Genomic DNA, 16,288 nt, shown 5'->3' on the forward strand with positions numbered 1-16,288 from the left:
GTGCATTTGGTGTTTTTGTCATTCTTTCTCTTCACTTGCCAATGAAATCCAGCAAAAATGTGGAATTTTTTTTTGTTCTGTCCGGGAAGATTAAGAGCACAGGGAGAATTCAAGTGAAAATAAAGAAAAATAAAATTTCAAAGTGCATTCAGACTCAGAAAACCTGGTTTTAATAGATCTCTGGCATACATCTTATTTCTTGTAGATCAATTATTAAGAATAATTTTGGAATGCTTGAAATACAAATATATATAGAAATGATGGAATATTTATAGGGCAGGTCTGGAGACAAAACAGTGTTTCAGGTCCATGACCTTTCATCAAAACTGATGAAAAGTCGTTGGCCTGAAACATTAACTCTGTTTCTCTCCACAGATGCTGCCACACCTGCTGAATATTTCCAGCATTTTCTGTTTTTATTTCAGAATTCAGGCATCCGCAGTATTTTGCTTTTATAATTATAGAGCACTTTTTAAACTCAAGATGTAATTGCACTAGGATCTGAATGCCAGTGTAGAATATTCAACTGATTCTGAAGAATTGATCTTGATATCTCTCTTTTCCTTTTCCAAATCCTTCAAATTGGTGTAAGTTGCAGAACTTCCCTCCGTTTGAGCAGAAGGTTGAATGGTCACAGTGGAATAAATGATCGTATCTTCAGCTTCCCTGTTAAACTAAAATAAATACACCATTTAAATGCTTGAAGCTCTGTAAAGGTGATCCAACAAAGTATGTACATTGAGCTAATTACATTTCAATCAGAAATCGAGTCAGTTTCAATGCATATATTAGCTGGCTCTGACATTTAGCATTTCCAGCAGAATTTGGTTTGCACCCTGTTTTGTTTCTATCAAGTGGATTGTTCTGGACCTCTGTTCTCCAGTATATTGACAGCTTGCTGATTTTAAATGATTGAATATCATTAAAAGACTGGAGATTTCACTATGAAGGAAATCTTGCATGAAAACTATACTGCTTTCATTTTGATGTATAAAGCATTATGCTGGTGTAATACTTTAAAGTGAAGGTGTTGGGTTGGCTGAGCACTGCAACAAAGTGCCATCACCATGGTGGGTGAGTGTACATGAGCACATAGATGTACATACAGCAGAAGTGTGGTAAATTGTGTGAGCTCTTTGAGCAGTGTCACAATCATCCTCTCCTCTTGCTTCAGGGGCCTTTATGAAAAGTGCCAATCTGCGTGAATATGCAGTTAAAACTGAGTCTAGCAAAGAAGCTTGCATTAAGCAGCAAGACCAGCTGTGCAGATACATTTAGCTTGCATCTCAGATCATTGCTGTAACTGTGTCAGTGGTATAGTAGATCTGTATCTCTTCTATATCTCTAATATGATGCATGTATCAACATCAGCTTTTGTGCACTGTGTAATATATCACTAGAAGTCTTATAATTATTACACAAGCCCAGCGATGATAAGCACAGAAAAGAGTCATAGATTTCCATGACTCTAAGCTTAATCTATTAAAATCTGTATTGGCAAGGGTATACTGTGGTTGCTTTTCTGAGTAGAAGGAAAAGAAGAAGCAACAGAAAAGTTGGCATAGGCTGATATAAAATTGGCGAGAATGGTTTGTAGGATGCCGATGAATGCATATGTGGGTAAGGCAGAGGGATAATTCTAAAAGTACAAACATTCATAAAGACCAGCTGACCCAATAAACCTGTCCCATACTGATTGCCCACAGTGTCTCATAGATGCCCAGTTTTGAGCTGCTTGATCTGTTCTGAACTTATCACATTTGGCACGGTGGTAGTGCCATGCAACACGATAGCAGGTATCGTCAGTGTGTAGAGGGAGCTTTGTCTCCATGTGGATTGTGCGATGGTCACTCGCACTATGCTGTCATGGATACATGCATCTGCAACAGGTAGATTGGTAAGAGTGAGGTCTGATAGGTTTTTCCCTCTTGTTGGTTCCCTCACCACCTGCTGCAGGCCCAGTCTGTCAGATATGTCCTTCAGGAGTCAGCTCGTTCAGGCAATAATGGTGCTTCCGAGTCACTCTTGGTGATGGGCATTGAAGTCCCCCATCCAGAGTACATTCTGTGCCCATGCTACTCAAATAGCCTATCCACATTATTTTAAAAGACTTCAATGATATCTCCCCCCAGTCAGTTCATTTCTAGCTATGATCTTTGAACTCAGAAGCAAGAGTTCTAACCACTGAACCATGGCTGACACCTGCTCTCAGTTCCTATTGGTCTCAGTATTAAAAACAACCAACTTACTTTTTAATTCACTACCCTTACTTCAAATACCTAACTCAGATTTTAGTTCTTAAAATGAAGCTTTTGTTAAAATACATCTTATGAAAATGCAACAATAGTGCTGTTTGTGCTTAAATTTAACAATTACTGATCTACTAAGTGTAGAATAATTGAGAAAATCCCCAGAGTTTGCAACAGTTCCTTGAACCTACCTTTGATATTCAGCTGTTGTCATAATATCACCAGTTTGTATTTCATGTTTAATATAGATTTACTTTTATTCTCTCTCTTTCTTTCAGTGCCTGTCTGGCTTAACAACCTAGAAAATGACTCTAACTGTTCCTGTCTGTCACTTGCAATAAACTCAGTTCCATCTCTAGAAAAAAGTCCCACCGGCCATGGTACCTAAGGGTCTTTAAACTGAGATCAACCTTGTGACCCTCTAAAGCTTTTCCAGGACATCTATATCACCTAACATGTGGGTGAACCAACATTTGGACACTGTATTCTAGATGGGGTCTTACCAAGGTCTCGTACAAGGATTGTATATTGTTTTAAATTTTGTACCTGATCAATGCATCCTAGGAGTCTCTCTGCTTTTGTTATAGCCTCATGGCATTGGTAATGAACCTTCAAAGCTTTAACAGCAACAATAAATTGTATTTATAGAGCACCTTTAACGTAAGAAAATATCCCAAGGCCCTTCACAGGAGCATTAGAAAACAAAATATGACGCTGACCAGATAAGGAGATATTAGGTCAGATGACCAAAAGCTTGGCCAATGAAGTAGGTTTTAAGGAGTGGCTTAAAGGAGGCAAGTGAGGTAGAGAGGCAGAGAGGTGTAGGAAGGCAATTCCAGAGCTCGGGGCCTAGGTGACTGAAAGTACGGCCACCAAAAGTGGAGCGATTAAAATTGGGATGCTCGAGGCCAGAATTAGATGAGCATGGGTATCTCGGAGGGTTGTAGGACTGGAGGAGATTACAGAGATAGGGAGGGGGCGAGGCCATGGAGGGATTTGAAAACGAGGATGGAAATTTTAAAATCAAGGTGTTGCTTGACTGGGAGCCGGTGTAGGTCAGCAAGCACACGGGTGATAGGTGAATGGGACTTGGTATGAGTTAAGACACAGGCAGCAAAGTTTTGAATTACATCAAATCTATGGAGAGTATAATGCGAGAGATCAATGAGGCATGAATGAGGGTTTCAGCAGCAGATGAGCTGAGACAGGGGTGAAGTCGGCAATGCTACACATGTGGAAATATGTGGTCTTAGTGATGGCGTGAATAGGAGGTCGGAAGCACATGTCTGGGTCAAATATGACATCAAGGTTGCGAATAGGCTGGTTTAATCTCAGACTGTTGCCAGGGAGATGCTTGGAGTCAATAGCTAGGGAACGGTGCTTACAGCAGGGACCAAAAACAATGGCTTCAGTCCTCCCAATATTTGATTGGTAGACGTTTCAGTTCACCCAGTACTGGATGTTGGGTAAACAGTTTGATAATTTGGCAACAGTGGAGGAGCTGATAAAGGTGTGGTGAGGTAGAACTGGGTGTTGTCAGCTACATGTGAAAACTAACTCTCTGTTTTCGAATTGACGTGCAATGACACTAGTTCTTTCTCTCACTTGACTGCATTTGCAACTCCACGTAATGCACCCATGCTTGATCTGATCCCGATCCATAATACTCCATTTATTTCTATTAAGTGACCTGTCATTGCTTCATCACATATAGATTTGCTTGTATTCTATTTTTCATCTCAATATCTCCATCACATAAAGATGGCAGAAAGCAACAGCTTTAACACAAATCCCTGTTTGACTCCACGAGTAACTGATCCGCACTTAGAAATAGTGTCACTAATAATGGTCTTCTGCCTACAAAGATGCAACTAATTCTATACCAAACCCCATATCTACCCACTGATCCCATGCAACTGTATTTTGTTAGAGTCTATCATGTACACCTTGTCAAAATCTTTGAAAACCAAGGTATCCAATTACAATAAAAGCAAAATACTGCGGATGCTGGAAATCTGAAATAAAAACAAGAAATGCTGGAACCACTCAGCAGGTCTGGCAGCATCTGTGGAAAGAGAAGCAGAGTTAACGTTTCGGGTCAGTGACCCTTCTTCGGAACGCTGACGCCATTGCCGGGACAGACATCCACGTGATCGGGAGGGGGAGTCGACCCACCCTGGCTATTTAAATGAGCTGCCGTGCATAGCTTCAGCACCCCAAATGCAGGGAGAGAAGAATTGGCCAGAATTTCTGCCCCAGATGCTATCCAGTAATTCCTGTTAGATGTTCTATTCGTGGACATTGGGTGCGAACAGGATAAGCCTTGGCTGTGGTACCCACTGCAGTTGATTAGCCTGCTGATATTCACTGCCTAGGCTTGTGTGAAAAACGGCCAATTGGCTGAGGTGCGAAAGGGCAAACAGTGGCAATTGTGTTTTAACAAAGCGTCAGTGTCTTGAGAAGGAGGGGGAGAGAAAGGAAATAAAGAATTGAGTGCCTGTAATTTTGTAAACTGCATGGAATTACTGCAAATTCGGCTACGGTGGTGAATGCTGGAATGAAATGACTCAGGATCTCACACGATATTTTGTTCCATTGGATGGTGAATTTTAATGGAGTTCCCTCTCTCCCCAATCCCATGTGTTGGAATGGAAAGATTGCTTTAATCATTATACTTCTCATTAAATTTTTATATTGCTTATACGTCAAATAAATACCTACAAAGTTGTCCAAAATAGGTTTGGTGCGAGGGGCGAAATGTTCTTGGTTGGGTCACAATCCCAACGTCGGCTACAATGCAGGGTGGGGAACTCTGAATTGGCTGTGGCGGGATGTTGGTCGCAATCTTCCTGGAGGCGTTCAATTAAGAATCCGCCTCCAGGAGCCCCATCCCATTAAGGGCAGACCATGGAAGCGGGAGGTCCAATAGGAGGACTTGCAGCAATATCCGGTTGGCAGTCCCACTGGGAAAGGTGGGGGATACTGAGGCAGGCAAGAGGCTGTGACGGTGCCTCAAGATGGAGGCGCTCTCTGCAGCATCGGAAAAAGTTAAAGATTGCGCATGGCCACAGTTGTAAGGCCATCAATGTGAAAGTGGAGCCCCTCCACAGGAAGGCCTGCAGCCCCGGCTGTGGCCGTCGCATCCCTGTGGATCTGTGCTGGAGTGGAGGCGTAGATGGACACCCCCCCGGCTCTAATTGCCTGCTGTCTCCAGCCTCAATGGGGGATGGTGTGGTGGGGTGGGGGGAGCCCTTCTGCTGTTGGGAAGATCCCGGCTGCTCCATCACCTTTCCCCCAAATGGCACCTTAATGAGCCTAATCGACTACCTGCCACTGCCTTGCAGGTAGCTTCTGCCACATAGACTCTGCCTTGGGCAAGAGCGCTTGGAAGTGGGAGTGCATCTGATAGCCAACACAACGCACTATTTTGCAGCTTTACTCCTAGTTCTGCTTCCTAGCCCTCCTCTGCGGAACTGGGTAAATATAGCCCATCTATGTGTCTCTGATTAGAAAGTAGTTATTTTCTATTTTATATCAATTTTAATATTGTACTATTGCACTGTTCCATTTGCCTATTTATTTCAGAAAAATGTTTTCCTTGCTACTTACCCCCATTTCCGGTTGTTTTCGGCCTTTTCTTTCTCCGTATAAATAGAACCAGCACAGCTGCGAGGATGATGTACCATATTTTTTGGGCAGTATTACTAAAATATTGAAGTAGAATAGTTGAAACTAAGGCTTTGTACAGACAATAAAATAAGGGAAAACAATGCTTAGTTGTTTGAACTAAATAGAAGAATCGGTCTTTACTGTAATTATCCCTGAGCTATGTTCTGGTGAGACTAGCTCTCACTGAGGGTGCACTGCAGCAACTTGCCAAGGCTTCTTGGACAACACCTTCTAAACCTACGACCTCTACCTCCTAGAAGGACAAGGACAGCAGGTGTATGGGAGCACCATCAACTTCAAGTTCCTGTCCGAAACACATTATCCTGACTTGGAAATATATCACCATTCCTTCACCATTGCTGGGTCAAAGTCCTGGAACTCCCTACCTAACAGCACTGTGGGAGCACCTTCACCACATGGACTGCAGCGGTTCAAGATGGCGGCTTATCTTCATCTTCTCAAGGGCAATTTGGGATGGGCAATAAATGTTGACCTAGCCAATGATGCTCAGATCCAATGAATGAATAAAACTGAGTGTTTTCCATGTTGGAAGGAAATCAGAAGAAAGTAGTAATGCATATCTCTCATAGGATTGCCGAATAAACCATTATTGCTAGGGCCTGGAAAAATTCTGCTTCCTGATTTTTGAAATGATTGTATTAAACGGGGAAACAATTAACAAGAATTATGAGGAAATGTACAGCACTATGAAGGATGTGTGGACTGTGGTAGGTTTAAAGACGTCAGCATTGCTTAGCATAACTCGTGAGGGCAGCAGAATTATTTATTGATTGTGACTTCAATCAAAATGACTCAAAAATTGTTATTTTGAAGACAACTATTAAATCTTACCTTGTGATATTGCTGGGATCTGTTGGCCTTCCGATTGTCACTAGGAGATTTGTTAAAGTAAACAAAACACCTCGATAAATAACTGATCGCAATCCACAACACAACTTTTATCTTCATTAAAACTTACATTACTTAAGAAGATGAACGCGATGGACGTGTGGGGGCGGGTGAGCGGCAGAGGGGACATATTTTATTCAGTCTGAACATTGGCTGATTTCATTTCCTTAGGCCAATTGGTCAAATTCTGGATGAATGAACAAAGATGGATTGACCAGACTTCTTTGTCCTTCCAAATCCGCTACCTCTACTACCTAGAAGGACAAGGGCAGCAGATGCATTGGGAACACCACCACGTGCAGTTTCCCCTCCAAGGCACACACCATCCTGACTTGGGACTATAATCGCCGTTTCTTCACTGTTGTTGGGTCAATGTCCTGGAACTTCCTTCCTGCCAGCACTGTTGGTGTACCTACACCCCAAGGATTGCAGCAGTTCAAGAAGGCAGCTCACCACCATCTTCTCAAGGGCAATTCGGGATGGCCAATAAATTCTGGCCTAGTCAGCGATGCCACATCCCATGAACGAATAGTAACAAAAAATGCCATGTAATCTTGTGAAAAGGCAGTCTGAGGAAAAGCTGGATTCAGTTAGTGGGAGAAATGACACACGCATTTTATAAAGGGGCTAACAGTGTTAGAGACTCAACACTCTGTGAGGTGTAGCACAACCTTTCCATTTATTTTTATGAAGGTACTAGTGTACGTTTCTAAACTGTTTCTGGACTTTTATCCCATTTTTCTATGTACTTCTGGCCTGGCGCCACTGTTAAGAGGATGGGTGAACAGCTTGTTCTGAGACCACCATCAATGATCACTTTAATCAGCCACCAGGGGCGGAATTTTCTCAGCTTTAAAAGTTTCCAGACACTGGGTCCAATTCCAGGTCCTGACCCCACTCGCTTCTGCAGTACGCCTTCCAAAGCAATCTTATGGGAGATGGTCAATTAAGAGGCTGCTTTCACATTCACCATCCAATTAAGGTTGGCAAGCAGGGTGCTGAGGCAGGAGGCCCAATGAGAGAGCCCCGAGCACAGGATGCCCAGCAGCCCCACAGGAAGAGGTGGGGATTGGGAGGGCGCCTCAAAATGGAGACGCTCTCGAAAGCCTGCTGGAGGGCCAGTCCTCTTGCGCTTGGTGTGCTCTCATTGGGCTTCCTGCCTCGGCAACCCACTTGCCATCCTTAATTGGATGGTGTATGCAGAAGCGGCCTCTTAATTAGCTGTTAGAGCCATCAGTGTGGTGGGGGGGAGCCCCTTCACAGGATTGATTGTGGCCGCAGCTGGAGCCCTTTCATCCATACAGCTCAGTGATTGGGGGATTGAGAGGAGGCTCCAATGGCTCCTGGGCCTGCTGCCAGGAGGCCGCTTCCAAGTAGTTGCTGGGCACCGGCCTCAGTGGTGTCCGGCCCGACACCAGGAACATGCCGGCGGCTTCTGAAAATGGCCCCTAAATGCGGCCTTTAGGTGTCTGAAACCACCTAGATATGACTCCACCCTCTGATACTTTTCTCCCCTGTGTAGGGAAATACTACTCAATTTCTCGCTGGCCAGTGTGGGAAAACTCAAAATGGGAGAGAATTTACGACAGAGCTGCGTCAATATATTTGCCACTGAATGGAGCTGCTCTCCCTCCCCCCATAAACTGACTGAGATACAGCACTGGACCAGCGACTGAAATAAACAGGAATAATCCTGTCTTCATTGACTTCCCATCCTCACATTGTATTCATTGAAAGTGATTCCAACACATGTTTTATGTCCAGGTTAAGATGTCAATTAATCTAAATTTTTTGAATTCTATGTCTTGCCGCAAACAATAATATAATTAAACTTTATCGTACAATATGTATGAGCGACATACCATCCTGACTTGGGAATATTATTTTGTTCCCTCACTGTCAGTGGGTTAAGATTCTGGAACTCCCTACACCAGAAGGACTGCAGTGGTACAAGAAAGTAGCTCTCTACCACCTTCTCGAGGGCAATTAGGGGTTGGGCAATAAATGCTGGCCTTGCCAGCGATGCCCACATCCCACGGCTGAATGAAAAAAAAAGATGCAGAGATGTTTCCACTTACTGGGGCGGTGGGGGGTGGGGGGGGGGGGTGTTGCGAGGTGGCAGTGGGCAGTGGTGATGGTGGTGGGGAACCAAACCTAAGGAATTCAGGGAAAAAAGTTCTTTACCCAGAGAGTTGTTGGAACGTGGAACTCACTACCACAAGGAATAGTTGTTATGAATCGCACAGATGCATTTAAGGGGAAGGGAGATGAGGAAAGGAATAGAAGATATGCTGAAAAGGTCTGATGAAGTAGGGTGGAAGGATGCCCATGTGCAGCATAAGCACTGGCATTTGACCCATTGTTACATAGAGCTTACAGCACAGAAACAGTGAATTATCACAATTTTATATTGATTCTTACCTTCAGCAATTGTCAGGACTTTAACCTGTGTGATCTCTATGTCAAGTATTTTTTCTCTTCCACACCAGTACTCCCCTTTATCTCCTTTACTAACGCTGCTCATGGTAACAGCAAAATTATGATCATTGTTAGTAGTGATTGAAACTCTTCCATTATACAGACTTCCTATAACTCCATTAGAGCTGGCTATAATGGTGCACTTATCTTCAGAGGTTACTTTACACAGGAATTTCTTATAGTATTTATACTGCTTTGAGTACAGACATGGTACAGTGGTGGCATTTCCCATTATGCCATTGACCTCTGATAGGATTGGTTCCCAAGAATCTGTTGGTGAATGAAAAAAAGTCATTAAAATTTCAAAATGCGGAAAAACTGAACATCTTGCATCGCACAAAATATAAACTTAATTAGCCAAATGTTGAAAATGTCAAAAATCTTTTCTATTCTTCAAGTACGAAGAGCATTATAGAGCCATAGAGCCCAGTGTAACCACTGACGGCCCATGTGTTCACTTTCTGCCCATTCTAATACTATATTGTGTATATTTTTCACAATATTTCATATGTTGGTCCAAATTTGGTAAATCCTCTCTGCTTTCTGTAAATGCGGTGCAAACACTTAACATGTTAGGGTAACATTTCTAAATAGATAGGTAACTCCATATATAGTACAAGTCAAGAAAGAGACCTGTGGATAGTGTTGGTTATACACTAAAGATATGCAAGCAATGTTAGGTTGTTATTTATAAGTCAGATAGAGTTTTAATGTGTATTGCTAGAAGCTGATTTTTTTAACTGTATGCAAGTGGATGGGTTTGAATGAGTTAAAATCTTGCCCATTCAGTTCAAAATGGACTATGCAAGGCTGAGTTCATTCACCCTTGAAGTATTGAAGGTGAAGTCAATGGAAAAGAAAATTAGGAGGCATGGGAAACAGGCTGCCGATTCACAATCACCCATTTTGTGCTATTGCCCAAGACCAATTGCATCCCCATTTGGGCCTGAGTTCATTACTGCCCGTAGCCGGATGCAATCTGTGCAGCATGAAGAATGGAGAGGCCCATGGATCTTCCTAAATTAGGGGAGGGGAGGAGGAGGTGATGATTGAAGGTTGTTGGGGGAGGGGGTGGTGGTGTAAGCGTGGACTTCATGTGTTTGCAGCCTTAATGTGGCGGTAGGAGGAACAGGGCTGCAGGCTTTTCCAAGGCCTCCACTTACCCGATTAGGCTGCTGTAAAGCCTTTAGTCGAAGCTTGAAGTAACATGCCCTCCAACTTGTTTTGATGAAGTGACACCAATGGGTCACAGAAGATTCATTTCAATATTGAAATGACGACTACATTCATTTCAGGCAGCTGCCATTGCTGCTTTATAAAAGGGCGCACTGAATTAAACAGTATCCCAGACAGCTGGAGAAATTAGCGATGTTTTACTATGGAGATCTGGAGGTTCTAATGGAATTTAAAAAAATTCTTTCATGGGATGTGAGCATCGCTGGCTAGGCCATCATTTGTTGCCCATCCCTAATTGCCCTTGAGAAGGTGGTGACGAGCCGCCTTCTTGAACCACTGCAGTGCCTCTAGTGTAGGTACACCCATCATACTGTTAGGAAGGGTGTTCCAGGATTTTGACCCGGCAATAATGAAAGAATGGTAATCCACACCCAAGTCAGGATGATGGGTGGCTTGGAGGGGAACTTGTAGGTGGTGGTGTTCCCATGCATCTGCTGCCCTTGTCCTTCCAGGTGGTAGAGGTTGTGGGTTTGGAAGGTGCAGTTGAAGGAGCATTGCTGCAGTGCATCTTGCAGATGGTACACACTGCTGCCACTGTGCACCGATGGTGGAGGGAGTGAATGTTGAAGCTGGTCGATAGGGTGCAAATCAAGCAGGCTGCTTTGTCCTAGAATGTGTTGAGCTTCTTGAGTGTTGTTGGAGCTGAACCCATTCAGGCAAGTGGAGAATATTCCATCACACTCCTGACTTGTGCCCTGTAGATGATGGACAGCCACTGAGGAGACAGGTGGTGAGTTACTTACCACAGAATTCCCTGCCTCTGATTTGTTCTTGTAGCCACAGCATTTATGTAGCTAGTCCAGCTCAGTTTATGGTCAATGGTGACCCCCAGGATGTTGATAGTGGGGGATTCAGCAATGGTAATGCCATTGAACGTCAAGGGGAGATGGCTAGATTCTCTCTTGTTTGAGATGGTCATTGCCCGGCACTTGTGTGGCGCAAATTTTACTTGCCACTTATTAGCCCAAACCTGAATGTTGTCCAGGTTTTGTTGCATGTGGACATGGACTGCTTCAGTATTTGATGAGCTGTGAATGGTATTGAACACTGTGCAATCATCAGGCAACATCCCCATTTTCTGACCTTATGGTAGAAGGAAAGTCATTGATGAAGCAGCTGACGTTGGTTGGGCCTAGGACACTACCCTGAGGAACTCGTGCAGTGATGTTCAGGGGCTTAGATGTTTGGCCTCTAACAGTCAATATTTCTTTGTGCTAGGTATGACTCCAACCAGTGGAGAGTTTACCTCCTGATTCCCATTAACTTCAATTTGCCTAGGATTTCTTGACACCACACTTGGTCAAATGCTGCCTTGATGTCAAGGGTAGTCACTCTCACCTCACCTCTTGAATTCAGCTCTTTTGTCCTTGTTTGGACCAAGGCTGCAATGAGGCCCGGAGCTGAGTGGCCTTGGCGGAACCCAAACCTGCATGGTGAGCAGGTTATTGCTGAGAAAGTGCTGCTTGATAGTACTATTGATGATTCCTTTCATTGCCTTGATGATGATCGAGAGTAGACTGATGGGGCGGTAATTGGCTGGAATGGATTTATCCTGCTTTTTGTGGACAGGACATACCTGGGCAATTTTCCACATTGCCGGGTAGATGCCAGCGTTGTAGCTGTATTGGAACAGCTTGGCTAGGGGCGCGGCTAGTTCTGGAGCACAAGTCTTCAGTACTACAACCGAGTTGTCGTCGGGCCCCGTAGCCTTTGCTGTATCCAGTGCCTTCAGCTGTCTCTTGATATCACGTGGAGTGAATTGAGTTGGCTGAAGACTGACATCTATGATGCTGGGGACCTCAGGAGGAGGCTGAGATGGATCATCCACTTGGCACATCTGGCTGAAGATGTTTGCAAATTTAAGATTTGTAGAATTATGAGGGAAAGGATGTCTAAATAGGTTGATGGAGATAGTTAGGAATGGTAGGATGAGAGGTTATTATTTGATGCATAAACATTCCTAGTATGTGCTGCATTGTGCACAGGGAGCATGACAATAGCTGAGTAAGCTGAGCTCATATTATGGCCCACACAGCCCCCTGAAGAACAACAGTCCTGGTGTTATTGCAACCAGATCACATTATCAGCCCTATAATCTTTTGAAAAATTCTTACCTGTGAAAACTTTCAGTAATATAACATCTGAAATACTGATAGAAGTCTCATGTTTTGGTCCACAGAAGTAAGTTCCTGTGTCTGTCTCCTGAAGTTGTGTTATGGTAACAGAAATCAATCCATTGGCATTAGTGATCGATGTTCTTCTGTCATAATTCCTGTCCATATATTTGTTTGTGCTCATTATAATATTGCACCAAGTTTTGGAATTTGCTTTACACCAGATTACAGAGTTTTGGATCCCTGCCTGTGGACATTCCACAGTGACTGTTTCTCCCACTGCAGCTTTCACCACTGTTGATGCAGTTTGTGTCCGCAAAGCTGTTGGGTGAAATTTAACATTTTAAGAAAGCTGGAAATATCACAACGATCAATTTTAGTCAATCCTTTTGGCACATCACAGATAACAAATGCAAATGCTTCATCAGGGGGCAAAAGAAGTCCTGAAAGGGACTGGAATCAGAGAATCTTACAGAAGGGACCATTCAGCCCTTCGTGCCTGTGCCAGCTCTTCGAAAAGCTGTCCAACTTAATCCCACAACCCAACTCTTCTTCATAACTTTGCACATTAGTTCTCTTCAACTGCCTTTTGAAAATTCTTATGGAATCTGATTCCACCGCCCTTTTAAGCATTCCCGATCATAACAACCTTACTTGGGAAATAATTTCTCCTGCTGTCTCCTCTAATTCTTTTGCCAGTTATTTTATATCTATGACCTCTGGTTACCTACCCACATACCAGAGGAAACAGTTTCTCCCTATTTGCTCTATCAAAACCCTTCATAATTTCAATACCTCTATTAGCTTTCCCATTAACCTTCTCTGCTCCAAGGACAATAATACCAGCTTCTCCAAATAACTGAACTCCCTCATCCCTATTATCATCCTGGTAAACCTCTTCTGTACCATTTGCCAGGGCCTTGATATCCTTTCTAAAGTGCAGTGCCCAGAATCGAACACAATACTCCAACTGAAACCAAGCCAGTGATTAGTAAAGGTTTAGCATGACTTCTTGTTTTTGCATTCAATGGCTCGATTAGCAAACCCAAGTATTCCATAACTGCCTTACCATCTTGCCCTGCCATGTTCAAGGATTGTAAATATGCACCCCAAGCTCCCTCTGCTCTTACATCCCCCACAATATTGTACCATTTAGGTAATACTGCGCCTCCAAGTTGTTCCGGCCAAAGTGCATCACTTCATACTTATCCACATTAAATTGTATCTGCCATGTGCCTGCCCATTTTGCCATTCTTTCTACATCCTCCTGTTACTATCCTGATTTTCACCCTACCAGATAGACAGTGATGAGGTTGGCAGACTGGCTGCCACCATTATTTAAAGGGGCCTTCCCTTGCATGGCAGGAGCAAGCACATGTTTTGTGCAATAGGCCTCTTTGTTATTCAAATCGTACTTACCCATTCACATTCTTGTAATGTTCGACAGTATTCCTCCGTTCCCCTCCCTGAGGGAACTCGCTATTAGTATAGCTCAAATTTCTGGTGCATTGTCTCCTCCCTTTGCCTCACCATTGAGGGCTGCATTTTCAATTAAGTCCAACTTTCTGGAATTCTATCGCTAAACCCCTCCTCCTTGTCAACTCGCTGATCTCCTTTAAGACCCTCTTTAAAGCCCATCTCTTTTACCAAGCTTTTGGTCACCCCCCACAAACTCTCCTCCTTTAGCTCAATGGCTGTATTTCTTCACTCCTCTATGAAAATCTTTGAGACATTTTTCTATGCTGAAGGCACTACATAAATTCAAGTTGTTGTTTCAAATATATCATTGATAATCTTACTTGATATCAAAGTGAGGAACAGCAGAGCAATGAACTTCATGGTTCCAGCGAAGGTATCCACAATTTCCAGTAACCTATCTCTGTGTTGGTCAAAGGATTTGTACTGAATCATTTACTTTCTCGTAGAATTACAGATATCTTCCCTGTATTGCATAGCATAAGAAATATTGACAAATCCTACTGTTTCACAACTTGTGTGTGTAGACATCAACAGTTGCAGTTATGTAAAGATTTTTTTTAAAATTCATTCACAGGATGTGGGCGTCGCTGGCCAGGCCAGCATTTATTGCCCATCCCTAATTGCCTTTGAGAAGGTGGTGGTGAGCTGCCTTCTTGAACCGCTGCAGTCCATGTGGGGTAGGTACACCCACAGTGCTGTTAGGAAGGGAGTTCCAGGATTTTGACCCAGCGACAGTGAAGGAACGGCGATATAGTTCCAAGTCAGGATGGTGTGTGACTTGGAGGGGAACTTGCAGATGGTGGTGTTCCCATGTATTTACTGCCCTTGTCCTTCTAGTTGGTAGAGGTTGCGGGTTTGGAAGATGCTGTCGAAGGAGCCTTGGTGCAGTGCATCTTGTAGATGGTACACACTGCTGCCACTGTGCGTCGGTGGTGGAGGGAGTGAATGTTTGTAGATGGGGTGCCAATCAAGCGGGCTGCTTTGTCCTGGATGGTGTCGAGCTTCTTGAGTGTTGTTGGAGCTGCACCCATCCAGGCAAGTGGAGAGTATTCCATCACACTCCTGACTTGTGCCTTGTAGATTGTGGACAGGCTTTGGGAAGTCAGGAGGTGAGTTACTCACCTCAGGATTCCTAGCCTCTGACCTGCTCTTGTAGCCACGGTATTTATATGGCTACTCCAGTTCAGTTTTCAATCAATGGTAGCCCCTAGGATGTTGATAGTGGGGATTCAGCGATGGTTAAATGTCAAGGGGAGATGGTTAGATTCTCTCTTGTTGGAGATGGTCATTGCCTGGCACTTGTGTGGCACGAATGTTACTTGCCACTTATCAGCCCAGGCCTGGATATAGTCCAGGTCCAGGTCTTGCTGCATTTCTACACATTTCTACACAGACTGCTTCAGTATCTGAGGAGTCTTGAATGGTGCTGAACATTGTGCAATCATCAGCGGACATCCCCACTCTGACCTTATGATTGAAGGAAGGTCATTGATGAAGCAGCTGAAGATGGTTGGGCCTAGGACACTACCCTGAGGTACTCTTGCAGCGATGTCTTGGAGCTGAGATGATTGACCTCCAACAACCACAACCATCTTCCTTTGCGCTAGGTATGACTCCAGCCAGCAGAGAGTTTTCCCCTTGATTCCCATTGACCTCAGTTTTGCTAGGGCTCCTTGATGCCATACTCGATCAAATGCTGCTTTGATGTCAAGGGCAGTCACTCTCACCTCACCTCTTGAGTTCAGCTTTTTTGTCCATGTTTGAACCAAGGCTGTAATGAGGTCAGGAGCTGAGTGGTCCTGGCGGAACCCAAACTGAGTATCACTGAGCAGGTTGTTGCTAAGCAAGTGCCGCTTGATGGCACTGTTGATGACACCTTCCATCACTTTACTGATGATTGAGAGGAGGCTAATGGGGCAGTAGTTGGCCAGGTTGGGTTTGTCCTGCTTTTTGTGTACAGGACATACCTGGGCAATTTTCCACATTGCAGGGTAGAACCACTCATGGTGATGGACATTGAAGTCCCCCACCCAGAGTACATTTTGTGCCCTTGCCACCCTCAGTGCTTCCTCCAAGTGCTGTTCAACATGGAGGACTACTGAGTCATCAGCTGAGGGAGGGCGGTAGGTGGTAATCAGTAAGAGGTTACCTTGC

The 16,288-nt window shown here is 44.0% G+C and overlaps 1 protein-coding gene across 2 annotated transcripts; it reads right to left on the reverse strand.

Annotated features, from left to right (window-relative positions):
- Positions 1-135: 135 nt before the first annotated feature.
- On the reverse strand, positions 136-14,589 carry LOC137383948 (polymeric immunoglobulin receptor-like). Of its 2 annotated transcripts, XM_068057381.1 has the most exons (6): positions 14,455-14,586; positions 12,656-12,976; positions 9,249-9,575; positions 6,771-6,810; positions 5,859-5,953; positions 136-674 (listed from the first exon to the last, which is right to left on the reverse strand). In XM_068057381.1, the coding sequence occupies exons 1-6, from the start codon at positions 14,564-14,566 to the stop codon at positions 670-672; spliced, it is 900 nt and encodes a 299-aa protein (XP_067913482.1). In that variant the 5' UTR covers positions 14,567-14,586; the 3' UTR covers positions 136-669. The 2 variants fall into 2 exon arrangements, with proteins under 2 accessions (XP_067913482.1, XP_067913483.1); XM_068057382.1 differs by lacking the exon at positions 5,859-5,953 and having other exon boundaries at positions 14,455-14,589.
- Positions 14,590-16,288: the final 1,699 nt, after the last annotated feature.

This window comes from Heterodontus francisci, chromosome 25 (genome assembly GCF_036365525.1).
Source record: "Heterodontus francisci isolate sHetFra1 chromosome 25, sHetFra1.hap1, whole genome shotgun sequence".
NCBI classification, from domain to species: domain Eukaryota; kingdom Metazoa; phylum Chordata; class Chondrichthyes; order Heterodontiformes; family Heterodontidae; genus Heterodontus; species Heterodontus francisci.

Bases quoted from the DNA above. Each gene is read 5' to 3' on its own strand.
- LOC137383948 (XM_068057381.1), bottom strand. From the start codon at position 14,566: ATGATTCAGTACAAATCCTTTGACCAACACAGAGATAGGTTACTGGAA. The intron at 12,977-14,454 runs GTAAGATTATCA...TTCACCCAACAG, and splicing joins GTTCCTCACTTTGATATCAA to CTTTGCGGACACAAACTGCA. The intron at 6,811-9,248 runs GTAAGAATCAAT...CAAATCTCCTAG, and splicing joins AGTCCTGACAATTGCTGAAG to TGACAATCGGAAGGCCAACA.